The 18,025-nt window shown below is 36.4% G+C and overlaps 1 protein-coding gene across 2 annotated transcripts; it reads right to left on the reverse strand.

The window, feature by feature from the left end:
• LOC123660140 (NAD kinase-like) lies at positions 1–17,587 on the reverse strand. 2 transcript variants are annotated; one of them, XM_045595244.1, is made up of 8 exons: positions 17,483–17,587; positions 15,919–16,048; positions 14,039–14,233; positions 13,596–13,698; positions 8,604–8,801; positions 7,869–8,026; positions 1,736–1,818; positions 1–1,267 (listed from the first exon to the last, which is right to left on the reverse strand). In XM_045595244.1, the coding sequence occupies exons 1-8, from the start codon at positions 17,503–17,505 to the stop codon at positions 1,054–1,056; spliced, it is 1,104 nt and encodes a 367-aa protein (XP_045451200.1). In that variant the 5' UTR covers positions 17,506–17,587; the 3' UTR covers positions 1–1,053. The 2 variants fall into 2 exon arrangements, with proteins under 2 accessions (XP_045451200.1, XP_045451199.1); XM_045595243.1 differs by lacking the exon at positions 1,736–1,818 and adding an exon at positions 2,202–2,284.
• Between the last annotated feature and the right edge of the window lie 438 nt (positions 17,588–18,025).

The raw sequence follows: 18,025 nt of genomic DNA on the forward strand, positions 1-18,025 counted from the left end.
TTGATTATATAATCATTTATTCCAACAACATATACAACAAGTACAATATGTACCATCATGTCGTTCAGAAAGAACTTACAATATCCATACCACCTTTTAAATGTATTGAACAAAATTATTCTAATATTAATTTTAGGTACATTTAAAAAAATTAAATTTTTGTGCATTTATTTTAATTTATTGTTTAATTTATATTGGCACTATTACGTTTCATGTAGCACCTTAACCTAGAACGTATTAGGTAAATTTATTATTTGAACTTATTATTTATATAAGAAAAATATATTCAAGGTGAGCTCTGTAGGTAACGTTGTAGATTTGTTTTGTGCGCTTAAACAATAAAAAAATTATAGTTTCACATGAATCAATAATCCGTTAATTAATCAAATCTACAGTTATACATGAAATACATACCCAAGAAAGACATAACAAAATGAAATTTTTATTGTCCAAGGGAATGTGTAATAAAAGCCATACTATTTTCATATTTATACAATAAACTTTACTATCACAAATTGCACGAAAATGTGCATAATAAAAACATTTTACAATCATTTTATTTTAAAGTAAGTAAAATTAATTTTAAAAAATCGAGATAATTTGAAAGCGAGTTATTTATAATCGTTTAAAACACCTACCATATCCAAAAACGACAGTAAATAAATAACCACGGTTAAATGATTGGACCCAATGTGTTACCATTTTATGAAAGATTTAATAAGCCAGAGAATACAGTAATAAACAGAACTAGGTATTTCATTTAAGACCAAGCAACTTCTAAAGTTTCTTCTAAAGAAGTAAAACGATACACAACTATGATAATAAATAAACATGTTTAATTATTAACTTAATAATAAAATTTTAATTACTCGCAGTTGAGAAATAAAATGCAAATCAAAATAAGAATATTACACCGAAACTTGTGAATAGAAGAATCTTATTGCGAATTAGAATTTACCGTAACTTATTTTTAATTAGAAAATATAGAATGATAAATATTTGTCAAAAAAGTTTACATAAGAATTAGGCCGCATTTATTTTATTTATAATCTGTCACGTGTCAGATGATCGGTCGTCATGGTGGTTTGTATCGATCTCTTCGAGGGTGTCGCTTGAAGAGTGCGTCATGTCACTCAGTTCATCCATTTGCTTTTGCTTCTTGCGGACGTTCCAGTGCAAACACTCAGCGAGCGAGTCGAACCAATCCGATATTTGGTCCAGAGCGCATATCGATGGCACCGGGTACACAGATGTCGTTACGTACAGACTAAATAAACAAAATTAAACGTTTCTTTTTATCGGTGTTTACAAAATAAGCATAAGTAATTTAGATTAATAACCAATTGATGTTAGTAGCAATTCTCAAAACGTTATTGGTAATAGTATATAAATATTAAAAGTAGAAGCATGTTATACACAATATAGTTTAATAAAAAAAAAGAAAATGCATGCAATTATAAAGCAAAGCAAACGAAGAAAAAAACAACAAATATCAAAAAAGCACAAAATGTATTAGCCCTATAAAAATTTCAGACCTAACCGATGGATACAAAACCTCTTAGTAAATCATAACATCTATTTATTTTTTTATCAGCACAAAATAGCCTATCTCTCAGAATTTAAATGAATAATTCAAAGCCTTCCCTTTCCAAACATGGCTTACCACAACTATGACAATAAACGAAACTCAATTGAGCGTGATTACAAAGTACCCTCCATATAGGCCATTCTTTACCTATCGCCTGGCCTGAGCAACATCTGAGATCGTCCGTCGAACGATGCGCTGGCCATGTTACGAGCTTCTAAACTTAGCTTTATCTGAAACAAGCTCGTAGTTTTAAATTAAAAATATACTTTTTACATTACTCTTACAAGTAGCTATCTTGATAACACTGTTCAGTATTACTATTTTTTTAATTGCCATAAACATGCTTTTGCTTTTATTTTGCATTTGTTTAGGTCGACCATAGACTAAATATCTCAAACTATACACGTTAAAGGACCTACATTACAATTTGTACTTCAATGATACTACACTTTATGCACTACATGCATTAAATGTTATAAATTGCCTTTTTGTACAACTAACGTACACACAAAATGTAATTAAATATAAATAATAGTTTGATTAATAAAGATACATAAATAAATGCGGCTAGCAAGCGTCCGTGCATGGTAGAACATTTTACATTCGTTTGTACCTATCTCCGTGTTGCAACTCTTGTCGGTTGCGTCCGTCGAATGATACCCACATAGCGTTACGAGCCTCTGGAGATAATGCAATCTAAAATGAACAATTAAACTTCAAATTAAAATCCATGTCTTTCCATTATTTTTACATTGTCTTTTTATACTACTATATTCCAAAAAAGGGGGGTAAAGTTATTCGCGTCCGTAGGTACTACCTAACCACTTGCCCCTACACGTGCCCCCTGGGTGGTGCAATGCAAAAGGCTCCTCGGCAAAAGCTGGGGCATATCACCAAAAATTACTCTATGGCTTTACAAAACTATTGTCAGGCCTATAATCACCTACGGTGCGGTAATCTGGTGGCAGAGAACAGAACTTACAACCGTTAAAAACAAACTCCAGCGGTTTCAGAGAATAGCATGCTCTGCAATCACTGGCTGTATGCGTACCGCCCCCACAGCAGCTCTTGAGGTTATGCTTGACCTGGCACCGCTTGACTTGTTCATACAACAGGAGGCGGCTATGTCAGCTATCAGGCTGAAACACTTGGGCTTGTGGTGCAACCAGGAGGGTCCACACAATAGACTTTGGAGCAACCTTGTGAGCTATGAGCCACTACTTGCTGCTCCTTGTGATAGGATTCCCAAACAACATATCGCACCTTTAATAAAACAAAGATGTAACTCAAAATTTGTGGATTTGGAGATTTTACAAGAAAACCCGTCTTCGTCGCGTAAAGAATAGGTAGACTTCGACTCCGGCGTTTTAACTATAAGATACAGAGAGATACGCGACTGTTGCTCTCTTTTCTATGAACTGGAACTGACAAGTCAGTTCTTATAAAGTGGCGTGATTCAGAGATGCACCGGCAGTGAGCGGAGATTAAAGTGCTGCCGTTTTGAGTAACATCAAATAATTCGATATTAGATTAAAAGGGATTTAAAATAAAAAGATGATTTTTGTTATACTTCATTCTCTCAGAAAACGCATTTGATAATGATGTGTAACATTTGGATTTACTTCGGTTTTGTTTTAAAAATTTACAAATTTTACAAAGTTAACGCCTAACACTTCAGTTTTATATTGAAATATATGCCTTAGTTGTTGGAGTAATTGGTTAAGTATCACTTTATTGTAATAAATAAGGCTATTTATAAAAGTCACTTTTGTTTACTTCTTTTTATTATTTAGAATGACGAAAGATAAGTAAAAACTTTCAACATTAATTCCCTTTTCGTGTAAAAGTTAAGAATAACTTGTAACTGTTGTGCTTATTTGTATAGGTTTTGAAAACGGAGTCGTCTTAGAGCTCACAATTTTTGTTAAGTTTCAGCGTATCGAGCGTAAAAGTTATAAGATAAACATAATAGTGTATCATTACAACCTATACAGTCCACTGCTGGACATAGGCCTCCATAAGCTTTCGCCAAAAATAGCGTGAACTTATGTGTTTTGCCCATAGTCACCACGCTGGGCAGGCGGGTTGGTGACCGCAGGGCTGGCTTTGTCGTTCCGAAGACGCTGCTGCCCGTCTTCGGCCTGTGTATTTCAAAGCCAGCAGTTGGATGGTTATCCCGCCACCGGTCGGCTTTTTAAGTAATATAATAATAGTGTAATAAGTTATAATTTTTTTTCATCTGATTACTGTAATTAATGTGAAAGTTTATGAGGATGACGTATGGATGGATGATTGTTACTCTTTTATGGCAAAACGACTGAATAGATCATTGTCATTCAACAATGCTGCTATTTTGACGTTAAATAATTATGATTATTATTCATCCTTAAAATATACTACAGTGTTATGAATTATTGTTATTTTAGACTAAAGAAGTTATGCAGGTTGAAGAGGAAAATCAACAAAATACATATATCTCCAGAGGCCAAAAATGTAACTGCAGAGCTGACGAAAATGATGACACCGACTCAATATTTTACTGTCACTTATGAGTTGACGAGAAAAATGACACCTAAATAATACTAGCCATTTACAGTCCTCTAGTTCGTCTTCAAGATCATCTTAATCTAGTTCCGATTCATCTAGCTCATCATCGTCAAGCTCTTCTAGCTCATCTTCATCCAGTTTTTCAAGCTCCAATAGTTCAATGCCTACCCAAAACCCTGCCCCACAAAACTTTAAAACGGATTGTGAAGAAAAGACGTCTTACACCAATTCACCACAAAATACTGAGCAAAATATGAGCAAATTCAGCTGAGAGAGCGACGAAATTACAATAGTGTGGCCAGTTACAATATTTCTTCAGTATAATACACAGATCTAAGTGACGTCGACCTGAGTGACGACGATGCACTGTAGATTTTAATACGTTGTTTAATAAGCCTGTCAACAGAAGAAATTTTATGTTTGAAAATCAAAGTTCTTCTGACTCTGACTGCAATAATAAACCAAATATTTGTCAGTCAGTAGGCTGACTATTGCAATGCACTGCTGGACATAGGCCTCCCCAAGTTCGCGCTAGACATCCCGGTTTTCCGCAATCCTCATCCAGCTTACACCGGCAATTTTAGGTAGATCGTCGGTCCAACGGGCCAGAGGACGTCACACACTGTGTTTGCCAAGACGCGATCTCTTCTCCAGGACGCGTCTGCTCCAACAGCCACCGGTCCTGCGCCACAGATGACCAGCCCACTGCCACTTCAACTTGCTAATTCTGTGGGCTATATCGGTTACTTTCATTCTCTCGCGGTAGTCTCGTTTCTAATCCTATCTTTGAGGGAAACCCCAAGCATGGCCAGTTCCATTGCACGTTGAGGGACTTTATATTTGTGGACCAGTCCCTTCGTCAGTGTCCATGTCTCGGCTCGGTAATGTTAACACAGGCAGGACGTATTGCTCGAAAACTTTTGTCTTCAAGCATTGCGGAATCTTCGAAGTGAAGACTCGACGAAGCCTGCCAAATGCCGCCCAGCCCCACCGAATTCTCCTATCGGCCTCCTTGTCAAAGTTGTTGCGGCCTAGTTTAATAGTATGGCCTAAGTAAATATAATCCTGAACAACTTAGAGAAGGGTACCATCGACCGATACCTGTCTCGGTATGACTTGGTTGTTAGACATAACTTTCGTTTTGTCCAAGTTCATACAGAGAACGACACGTCGGGAGGACTCGTTTAGACCGGCTAGCATTTGGCCTAACTCATCTAGCGTGTCCGCAAAGATGACGATATCGTCGGCGAAATGAAGGTGAGATGTATTCACCGTTGACATTGATGCCTTGTTCAAAGTCTTAAAGATATCCTCCAGCGCAGTGGTAAACAGTTTCGGTGATATTACATCTTGCTGTCTTACCCCACGCCGCAAGGAAATAGGTCTTGTTCTCTGGTCCTGGACAATTTTTGTTAAGTTTCAGCGTATCGAGCGTAAAAGTTATAAGATAAACATAATAGTGTATCATTACAACCTATACAGTCCACTGCTAGACATAGGCCTCCATAAGCTTTCGCCAAAAATAGCGTGAACTTATGTGTTTTGCCCATAGTCACCACGCTGGGCAGGCGGGTTGGTGACCGCAGTACTGGCTTTGTCGCACCGAAGACGCTGCTGCCCGTCTTCGGCCTGTGTATTTCAAAGCCAGCAGTTGGGTGGTTATCCCGCCACCGGTCGGCTTTTTAAGTTCCAAGGTGGTAGTGGAACTGTGTTATCCCTTAGTCGCCTCTTACGACACCTACGGGAAGAGAGGGGGTGGCTATATTCTTTGGTACCGTAGCCACACAGTACCCGTAGCCACACAGTACTAGAGACTAATTGTACCTAATTCTTATAATAGTGTATAGTTTTTGTTTTGTTTAAAAAACAATATTTGTAGCCATAAAGAGATATATAAATATCGAAAGATTAATAAAAATTTGTTTAATTTAAAAAAAAGGTGATAAATTTCAGTTTTCGTTTTATAAAAAAATGATGCATTAGTACATACAACATCATAATTACAATTAAATAATCATAAAACGAAACATTGTGATTTATTTTTAAAACTTTTTGTTATGTTTTAATACTAAAGAGAATTTTTTTGAAATACTACCTAAAATATTAAGTAATTTTTGGCATAAAGAGATTTAAGTCGGAACTTTTTTTTCATCTCCATTTTACAGCTATTATAGATTTTAACACAGTTGTTTTTCTATTATTCTATTAATCTCTGTACTTTAAACTACTGATATCAATAATAAAAGTCATTAAAAGCATTACAAATAATTGGTAATTTTTAATCAAACACAATGCGGAAAAAGTGCTAAACTTCAAACGCCAATTCCCACAAATTGCGATTTTTGAGTTACATCTTTGTTTTATTAAGGGTGCGATATTTTCGAAAGAAAGTACCATATACAACCGTTTGAGGCTGAAAGAGACTAATCCGGCATACGCGAGATCCGCATCTACACGGATGGCTCCAAAATGGGGTCTGGCACCGGTGCCGGAGTGTACTCACAAGACCTCAATATCAACTTATCACTAACGCTGGGCCAACACAGCTCCATCTTTCAATGTGAGTGTGTTGCGATAACCCATGCAGCCACCGCCGTCCTGTCAAAAGACATTAGGGATTGCAATATCCGTATTCTGTCGGACAGCATGGCCGTACTTAAAGCACTAGAGAGCAATTCGACTAACTCTAGTCTTATATACGAATGTCATCAAACCCTGGAAGTATTAGCCTCACATAATGAGGTAATCCTCCAGTGGATAAAAGGACATAGTGGATCACACGGTAACGACGCTGCCGACGAGCTTGCAAGACAGGGGTCCAATACAAAGGTTGCCGGCCCAACTATCCTAATGCCGCTACCTTTTGGACAACTGCGCTCGTGGGTAAGGCAACGTACACGTGCAAATCACAATGCCCTTTGGGCAAACCAAACCGGCTGTAGACAGTCTAAATTGATACTCACAGAAGTATCACCGCAACTAACGTGCCGACTGCTCAGTCTTAACCGTTTGGACATCCGAATAGTTGTTGGCACGATTACCGGCCATATGGAACTTAATCACCAACTATTCATCATGAATACAACAGACAGCCCTCTTTGCAGGGGATGTCTGGCTGCTGAAGAAACAGCCGCCCACGTAATCCTGGAATGCGAGGGAGTGGCCGTACACCGGGCTACCATCCTTAAGGGAATAAGGACGCTCCGAGAAGCCTGTGAACGCCCCAGGAGGCTTCTGAGCTTCTGGAAGGAGCTGGGCTGGCTGAATTAGTCAGCCCTCTTTACACGCACAACGGACCGCTTCTGTGTCTAAATGCGGAAAACCGAGCCCACTACAATACAATACAATACAATACAATCCAACAGATTTTTTAAAATTAATTATACAGTTGTACCTTCAAAATGCGATTATATGTGGCGAGCACGGACAAGTGGATCATGCTAGCAAGTCGCGTACCTTTAGTTATCATAATGTGCTGTTAATGTATTTTTTACAAATATTTCTTTCCGGTTTAGATGTCTGTCCTCACGGTTCTTCTTACCGTGCCTCAGAGAGCACGTAAAGCTGTCGGTCCCGGTTATTATCATACAAAACTGATAGCGATCGTTACTCAATGTACGGAATATATCTACCAACCTGCAGTAGAGCTGCGTGGTGGGGAGTTTAGCTCCGATCCAGGTCCAGGCGCAGCAGGATTTTTTTTGTGGAATGTTACAGGATAAACCGAATGTACCTTGAGCTCGACGCCGGCGGGCACGACGATGGGCCGGAAGGAGAGGGAGTGCGGGCAGATGGGCGTCACCATGATGGCGGGCACGGACGGGTGGATCATGCTGGCGCCCGCCGCCACCGCGTACGCCGTGCTGCCCGTGGGCGTCGACACGATCAGGCCTGCGCGGACACACGGTTACGAGCGGCCGTAGCTGGCGCAGTAGGGACGGCACGATTTCAAATTTCATCATTATCATCATCATTACAACCTATACAGTCCACTGCTCGACATAGGCCTACACAAGTTTACGCTAAAAATAACGTGAACTCATGTGTTTTGCCCATAGTCACCACGCTGGCAGGCGGGTTGGTGACCGCAGAGCTGGCTTTGTCGCACCGAAGACGCTGCTGCCCGTCTTCGGCCTGTGTATTTCAAAGCCAGCAGTTGGATGGTTATCCCGCCACCGGTCGGCTTTTTAAGTTCCAACGTCGTAGCTAAACTGTGTTATCCCTCAGTCGCCTCTTACAACACCCACAGGAAGAGAGGGGGTGGCTATATTCTTTAGTATCGTAGCCACACAGTTTCAAATTTGCTTTGAACAAAAACGTTTGCAAGTTGATGGACGTGTGTGAAATTGGTCATATCATTTATCAATTATTTATGTACAGTCTCAGTTAGCAATCCAGAATTCTAGTTAGTTGAACTAACAAAAAACAAACATCCCAAAAATAAAGGGAAGATTTTTTGGGTACTCACCGTCACCCTGTACAGAGGTAATGTGTTTCCCGTCCAAGAAGAGATCGATGTTTGAGAGGTACGGCGACGGTCCCCTGTCCACTACTACCTCGTTGAGCACCAGTATGGTTGTGGGTTTCTTTTTCTCCTTTCCGTCCTCTGTCGTCTTACGAAGCACTACGCATTGAAGACGCGACCGCAAGGTTAGTGCCGCGTGACCTTTAACAATATTATCTCTGTGACCTTAAATATGGGTTTATGTGTAGCAATATTATGAAGAAGAGTTATTTGTATGTTTTGTGTGATTGAAATTTCTGAACCAACCAATGATACCAATGATTTGAGATAGGCTTCAAGAATATAAAAATACTAGCTGTGCCCGCGGCTTCGCCCGCGTTGAAATCAGTGTTTCACAAAGTTTTACCAGCAAACTTCCAGTGAAACTTTCATCAAAATCGGCTTAGTCATACGTAAACCTTCCTCTTGAAGCACTCTCTCCATTGGTGAAACCGCATGAAAATCCGTTCAGTAGATTTTGAGGGAATCGAGCACATAAGCTTTTGGGGACTTTGTTTTATAATACACTAACTGTTGCCCGCGACTACGTTCGCGTGGTTATGAAGATATGCATTACTATTAAGGACGCTATCACATTTTTCTACAAATATCAGTGTTTTTCACGTACCATTTAAATTAATTAGGAGTCACCCTGAGAGGATATCTTGGTTTTAAATGAAAGATAATATATTCATCTCCGAGTGAGACCATAAAAATTCTATAGCCCCATACAAACTTTTCACACAAATACAGTTTAACCATCACAGAAATCGCAAAAAATTAAAAAAAGACGGGTCTGAATTGGAACCATTATAGCCTAAATACACTGCACTAAGAAAAATAAATACACTAAGAAATTGTTGCTTATTTAGTCCTCTATGCGTAGCGCTAGATATTTTATATAAAAATAAATAATATTTCCATTTATGAGAAAAATAAGAAACGCTCTCAAATTTCTTCATACATTTTTTACAAGTGAACCATCGTCGTTCGTCATTCCGCGCCGAAACGCGCTCATGGAAGCACGGCTGTATCGCTTCAGCGCAAGTAATAATTACGTAAAAAATGAGTTTTTTTGTGTGTACTGTGCTTGGACGAAATTGATACTTCACAATCGATTGTCTTTGCTATGCATCTGGTTTATATATAATAATCAATAATAATAAGTAATCTTTGCAATTTGTCTTCTTTTCAACCGACTTCAAAAAAAGGAGGAGGTTACTCAATTCGACCGTATATATATATATATTATTAATGTATGTTCGGAGATAACTTTTTCGTTTATGAACCGATTTTGATAATTCTTTTTTTGTTGGAAAGGAGATATCCCTAGTTTGGTACTATGATAAGGAAACTAGGATCTGATGATGGGATCCCAGAGAAATCGAGGGAAACTTTCAAAAATCGTACGGGTGACTAGTAAATTTAATCATGTTTTCATTAAGTACTATAAAGCACTACTATTTAATAAAGGTCTGGAGTCGATCTGATTGATGATGGAGAAGAAAGATAGTCGAGGGAACTCTTCAACAATTTATAGCAATTACCTGCTTTTTGATCTTAATTCGTTTCTATTGATGAGAACTTTGCACCTGTATTAGTTATAAGTGCCATTACAGTCTGATGATGGAGACAAAAGATAGTCGAGGGAACTCTTTAACGATTTATAGCAATTACCTGCTGTTTGAACTTAATTCGTTTCTATCGATGAGAACTTTGCACCTATATGAGTTACAAGTGCCATTACAGTCTGATGATGGAGACGAAAGATATTCGAGGAATTACCTGCTGTGTGGTCATCTGTGTCACAGGACCAGGTTTGATGATGGAGCCCATAAACACTCGAGGGAATTTCTCAACAATTTATAGCAGTTACCTTTTGCTGTTTGACGAACGCTTTGATATAATGGTGCATGTGCCGCGTCGGCGGCGCCTAAACACTGACGGTCGCGGGTTCAATTCCCGCTTGGAGTGGATATTTATGTTTATACAAATATTTATTTTCAGTCTAGTTGTTAATCCTTGTGGTTATCCCAACCTAGCCTCGGAGAACACGCTAGTCTGTCAGTCCCGGTTGTTATTACGTGCACCTGATAGCGAACTTTATTCATAGTATGTCGACGCGTTAGCGCAGCGGTCACAGCACTGGCTGTTGCGCTGGCGTTAGTGGGTTCAATCTCCGCGCAGGACAGACATTTGTATTGGCCATATAAGATGTTTGTCATGATCTGGGTGTTTGTGCTTGTGTATTGTGTATGTTTCCGGACCCCCGACACAAGAGAAAAAGCATCCTTGTTAAGTCTACCCATCACTAAAAATTGTAAAATAAAATAATTTTTAACAAAAAAAAAACCGACTTATAACAGGAAACTAAAAAGTGAAAAATAAACTTACTTAGTACAAAGTAATTCGTATTTTGATTTAGTTAATCAGAAATGATTAAATAAATATTTTATAATATTGAAGAAGTTTCCTGTTTGAAGTCAGTTTTTTTTTGTTAAAAATTATTTTATTTTAAATTTACATTCATCATTATCATCATTGTTCCGTTTGCAGAGTTATAAAATAAATAAATTTCTAAAATAGAAGCAGCCTATGTTACTCCTTATTGCATAAGATATATCCCAGTGAAAGTACCGTCAAAATCGGTCCACCCGTTTCAGAGATTAGCCGGAACATACCGACAGACAGACAGACAAAAATTGGAAAAATGTTATTTTGGTATATGGACCGTGTATACATCCGTATGCATTTAGTAAAAAGCAGTATTTTAATATAACTAAAGGACACTCCAATTTTATTTATTTGTATAGATTGTTTACGTAAAATATGTTATGTTTATATTATTATAATGTTAAAACTATAATAATATATAACTTAAAATTGTATGTGATTTTGAATTATAAAAATAAGCGTATTATTAATTATTATATTATATTGTATAGTACGACGAACGAGTTCTAGATACCCTGACGCCTTAAGACATCGTCATAAACAGAGTAGGGGAGAGGTTCCGTGAATAGTAGGTACTTAGTAACAGTTACCAAGTTCGACTTTAAACTTACAACTAAATTTACTAATCAATACCAGTAAAATTAAAAATTAATACTTTCAAGTACCAAGATTAGTTACGTCGGTACAAAATCGAGCAGATAGCGGTATCAATGTGTGCGTACGCGTAATGTTATTGTGTTGCGATTTAAATACCTAAACTTGAGCGAGTGAAAAATGTGATAGCGTCCTTAAGATGTTTAATACAAACTATTTTTTTATTTCAGTCACTTGAAATGCTTATCACACTGAGTAACTTTTTAAGAGGCACAATTTAGTATAATTTAATAGTTATTTTTATAAAACCTCTCTATACAATAATAATCTCTATATAATATCTCTATATATCAATCTCTATATAAATAATATTTCAGGCTGCAGTATAAATAACCTATCAGGCGAACGTATAGCTGCTGTTTATGTTTCGTACAAACTATAATCCCCAATTAAACCCTCTTAGAGGTCGAATATCGCAAAATCCGTTCTTAGCGAACGTCTACTTACTATAATCTACCTACCTACCAAATTTCATCTTTGTCCATCCTGGATGGATCAAAAACCACTGGATGGTCCCAGCCTCCCCCCCTTCTCTTTTATATATATATAGATTACGATACAATATTTGGACACCTCCTCACCATCTATAGAGCATACATTTTAAATTTCAAGTCTCTTACTCAAAAACATAGGACTTTCATATAAACTTCCAACCCCCGTTTTATTCCCCTAAGGGTCAAGTTTCGTAAAAGCCGGTCTTAACAGATGTTTACACCCTATAAGGAACCCACCTGCCAAACTTCAAGTTTGTGGCTATTATAGTTTCGAAGATTTCGTGATGAGTGAGTCAACCTACCATCCCCCGTTTTAATCCCAAAAAGGAGTTGATTTCTAAATATACGTTATTTGAACACCTTCTCACTATCTTTAGAGCACTCATTTTAAATTTCAAGTCTCCGACTTCAAAAACATAGGACTTTCATATAAACTTCCAATCCCCGTTTTACCCCTTTAGGGGTCGATTTCCGTAAAATCCGTTCTTAATGGATGTTTACGTCTTATAAGGAGCCTACCTGTCAAATTTCAAGTTTGTGGCTGTTATAGTTTCGGAGATTTCGTGATGAGGGAGTCAACCTACCATCCCCCGTTTTAACCCCAAAAAGGAGTTGATTTCTAAAGATACATTATTTGGACACCTTCTCACCATCTATAGAGCATAAATTTTATATTTTAAGTCTCTTACTTCAAAAACATAGGACTTTTATACAAACTACCAACCCCCGTTTTACCCCCTTAGAGGTCGAGATTTGTAAAATCCATTCTCAGCGGATGTCTACGCTCTATAAGGAACCTACCTGCCAAATTCCAAGTTTCTAGGTGTTATAGTTTCGGAGATTTCGTGATGAGTGAGTCAATCTACCATCCCCCGTTTTAACCCAAAAAGGGAGTTGATTTCTAAATATACATTATTTTTGAAATATACATTATTTAGTATTTGAACACCTTCTCATCATTTATAGAGCATACATTTTAAATTTCAAGTCTCTTACGTCAAAAACATGGGACTCTCATACAAACTTCCAACCCCCATTTTACCCCTTGAGGGGTTGAGTTTCGTAAAATCCGTTCTTAGCGGATGTCTACTTCCTATAAGGAGCCTACCTGCCAAATTTCAAGTTTGTAGGTGTTATAGTTTCGGAGATTTCGTGATGAATGACCTTTCGCGTTTATATATATTATAGATTGCTACGATTCGTGGCAGCGAAGTTATATAGTTATAATACATAGCAATGGATAAAATTTAACAGATCATCTAATTTTAGATTCTTATTTACGCACAAGTATTTGGCTGATGTTGAGTGTGTATTTTACTTAAAAACGCTATTGTTAAATACAATATAAACATACCTTCTAAAACATTCAGAACCTGGTCCTGAAAGTTATTGAACTCGAAGGGCGTCAGGAAACCCAAAGAGCCCAAGTGAAATGCCATTACTGGAGGTACGGATTGCTGAAAAATGCACGTCCAAAATTATAAATAATACAAGTAAATATCGTAACAAACGAAAAATTACGCTTTATAAAAGAAAAAAAAACATTTTAAGTATGTATAATATTTTAACTAAATCAATATTAAACAATATCCATTATACTATAAATAAAAGTATAAAGTATAAATAAAGAATAAATAAAATACTGTAAGGAGCTTAATCCGTCACGCTATTCCACTGTGAACTGTTACTTACTAACTAACTTTCTAATATAGAAGTTAGGGCATCTGTTCATCAGACAACATTATAGGCTATAAAACATCACAATATTTAACATAACCAACAAAATGTTATCATCACCTGAAAAAGAGAGCTAGCGTGTAATAGAGTGCCGTCTCCACCGAGACATATGATGAAATCAATCTTGTCCGTGAGATCATCGGTACCAGCGCGAAAAGTCATCAGCCTTTCTCTGACCGACGCGAAGTCTCCATACTCCTTCAGTAGAGTGTCTTCTAGCACCACTGCTTCGACAAACACCACCATGCTTTTGTCCTGGAAATGGAGTTATCGTATTAAATATACATAATTACGTGAGTAATTTTAATAATTTAATATAATAATTAAAATTTTATAATAAAAAATTTAATAATATAATTTTTTTAATATGTTAGCTATATAATTATATCATTATATAATGCTGAGTATTGCTGGTAGAAATTTCGTCATAAGTAATAATCATAGAGTCAATTAAATAATTAATTTTTAATCGAGTCATTTTTTAGTATCAAAGGTTTAGCGGCCTTGGAGCAAACGGAATGGCCAACCAATCACAAAAGTACGAGTGGCTATTTTGGCCCGCACGCAACCAACCAAACAATCATTATACGACAATATATGTAATTTTCTCCCCGCCCCCGTGTTTCACTTCTATCACCAAAGAGACCCAGAATTCGTTTCTGCTTTGGTTAAAGTTCAGCGCTCAATATTTGTGTCGATAGCCATATTGATAAAATCTATATATATATATATATATATAAATGAATGTCTGGATATCTTTTATAGAATCGTAAACTATGCATTTGAACATCTTCAGCAAAGTGTTGTACATGAGCCCACAAAGGTTTCCGAGTTGGTACGACCAATAAAATAAAAATAAAATAATAAAACAAAAGCGTAGCAACGCACGCAGGGTACAGCTAGTTTGAAATAATACCTTAACTCAAAAATTACTTCATCTCTATAATATAAAAATGAATCGCAAAATGTGTTGCTAAGCGCAAAACTCGAGAACGGTTGGACCGATTTCGCTAACTCTTTTTTTAAAATGTTCCTTGAAGTACGAGGATGGTTCTTCCGGAGAGAAAAATTCTAAAAAAAAAAAATTAAAATTTCCTGAAAAAGTCTAAAAACAACACTTTTCTATACTCCCATACAAAAGATTTGTGATAATACTTAAAAGTCAATTTGAACTTTAATACCATACGATAAAGTTTGTGTTAGGCGATACGAAGTTCGCCGGGTCAGCTAGTATTTGAATAAATACTCACAATACTTTATAACATAATGGCCCTTAAAATTACCATTAGAATCTAAGACATATTTTTTTTTCAACTTTTATGTAAAACAAATAATAATTGTCCTTTCAAACGAATGAAACCTACAAAGGGTTGGGTGTAATAAATATAAATATGAAATTGCATGTTTGGACACTCCAATTCCAGTGAACACGAATCATATTTTATATTTGATAAAAGCGCCGCTTGACGCGCCTTTATTTCGTTGTAGCCGTTTCAACACCTGCGGGTATTTTGCAAGGAATTTTGATTTCATTGTACCTTTGTGTGGTTTGTAATTTATAATATGATTTAGTACTTCATTTGCAAGTACTTTGTTTACAAGTAATTATATTATTACAATTTAAAATTTGTTACATAAAATTATTTTAATACATGTTACAATTAACATGCATTTTTTCATATTTTGTTTGCGTTTAAAAACAATAGCGTATAAAGAATTTTGAATACCAATACAATTTAGTTTTTTCTTGTAATTTTAGAATTTTAGCGTCAAAAATAAATACTAGAAAGATTGTTTCATTTTGTACAACTATAAAAACTACCCTAATTAAATACATTCTTTAATATAAAATAAACTCAAGAACAATTAATTATTTGATTTAAATTTTAGGATGCAAATTTCATTTTTTGTTAAATTAAGGTGAAATATAAAATACTCACATGAACAAGCCAATGTACTAGCTGAACAAACGGCGCCAATATCGTGGCGTCGTGCACTTTCTTTATCACGAGGACGGTCAGAGGCGGCTTGTACCACGTGAGACGTTGAGACGCTGGGTCCTGGATCTGCCTGCAAGTAATGACAATAGAGGTTAACTGAATACTTTGATGTGTACAGTAAAGTTTTGATATTCCATAAATTATAATAAAACAACTTTTCCGAATTTTACTGCGTTTTATTATGTTTTTCCTCGTTTTTACGGAGGTCTCCGGTGACTATGGTTGCTGTAAAGTATCGGGCATTTAAAAAACACAATAAGCCACGATAAAATCCGAAAGAATTATTCCTTAAATTGTTAATATATTTTATTGGGGGGTTTCCTCAACCATATGAAGTTTTCAATCGAAGATTCTGCTGACGAGTGACGACGATTTTGTGCAATGGTCTAAAATAAATAAATATCTTCTATTCTGTAGCAGATTAGATGTTACTTTTTACTTACTTTTGCTTGTAATTTAAAAGTTTAAAACGAGAGAAAAAGTTGTTCCTACGTCTTTTTTTAATTTCAAGGGTTTCATGAGCAAAAGCGAATTTATATTAATTATTTAAATAACGAGAATTAATAAATACCGAGAGGCTTATTGTCAATGACACTACAGTTTTCTTACATTTGGACTTAAAACTTCAGTGGAATTCCCATTTGTCATCCTTGAATGGTAGACTCGGCTCCGCAGCATTCGCAGTTAGAAAAGTACGGCAACTGACCGACGTTGCAACTGCACGCTTAATATATTTTAGCTATTTCCAGTGGTATGTCTTACGGCCTGTTACTGTGGGGTAATGCTGCAGATATTGAGACTATATTTATCTTGCAAAAAAGGGCTATTCGCGGCATTTACGATCTTGGAGCTCGAGTCTCCCTACGGGATGTTTTCCAAAAGGTAGGCATATTAACAATAGCGTCGCACTATATTTATAACAATATTATGTATATTTACCAAAATATTCATTGTTTTGAGATAAATAGTAATAATCGCATTGTAAACACGAGAAGGAATAACAAAACTGTAACTCCAAGTTTCCGACTGCGCAAAGTAAACGTTTCCTTTCTGGGTCATGGTATTCGCATGTATAATAAAATACCACAAACGATTTTGGAATTGTCTCAACATAAATTTAAAGTTTTTATAAAAAAATAAATAATAGATAAAGCTTATTATTCGGTGCAGGATTACAGTTGATAAAGATGCGTGGACTTAGTGGCGCTGTATTTTATGCAACATGTTACTAATTTTGTACTAAAACACAGTTTATATGTTATTATTTTTCAAAAAAGTAACTGCGGAGTTTCTTGCCGATTCTGATCTGCAGAATCTACATTCCGAATCGGTGGTAGCTTTACTTCTACAAATATAGTAATTTATTTTTAAAGTTTTAATTTGTAAAATGACGATTCGAAAGTGCTCTTGGAGCCTATTTGAATAAAACTGTTTTTGATTTTGATTTTGGTATTTAACCCTAGATTTTAAAAATATGCAATTATTCTTAAATTATGCAACTTACATAACCATTGCTGAGTTCTTCATTATTCTGCCGCATGGTCCGAACTGTTGTATTGGAGACGGAGCGTTCAGAGATCTTGTTCTCCTGCAACAAGGCGTACATGACAATCAAATATTGTGTTTTAATACCATACTTATATAATAAACAAATATAGCGTTGTATGCTATGCCTTTTACACAGTAGCGGCATACACGGTTTCACACAAACTTTCATAAGGAATTGTAAAAATGAAACTTTTCAATTATGATGTAAATCGTATTGTAATCATAACATAAGAAGACGTAGAATATGACGATAAATTCAGTAGAAATTTTGGCCCAAAAAAGTAGTATTTAATTTATGTAATTTACTATGGGGTAGAGACGACTAGAGGTACTTCCCCTGTCGGGGTGCTCCAAATTTTCAGCAAGATGGATCCTGCTGTGCCCTACCTCAAAAAAATATATCTATTATAAAATAAGTTTGTTGTGTTACTAACTAGTCTGGCCATAAATACTGTTACATAAAAACGTGGACTTTCCAGCAGGACTCTGCGCCTGGTCA

The sequence above is a fragment of the Melitaea cinxia genome, chromosome 15 (assembly GCF_905220565.1).
Source record: "Melitaea cinxia chromosome 15, ilMelCinx1.1, whole genome shotgun sequence".
Classification (NCBI taxonomy): domain Eukaryota; kingdom Metazoa; phylum Arthropoda; class Insecta; order Lepidoptera; family Nymphalidae; genus Melitaea; species Melitaea cinxia.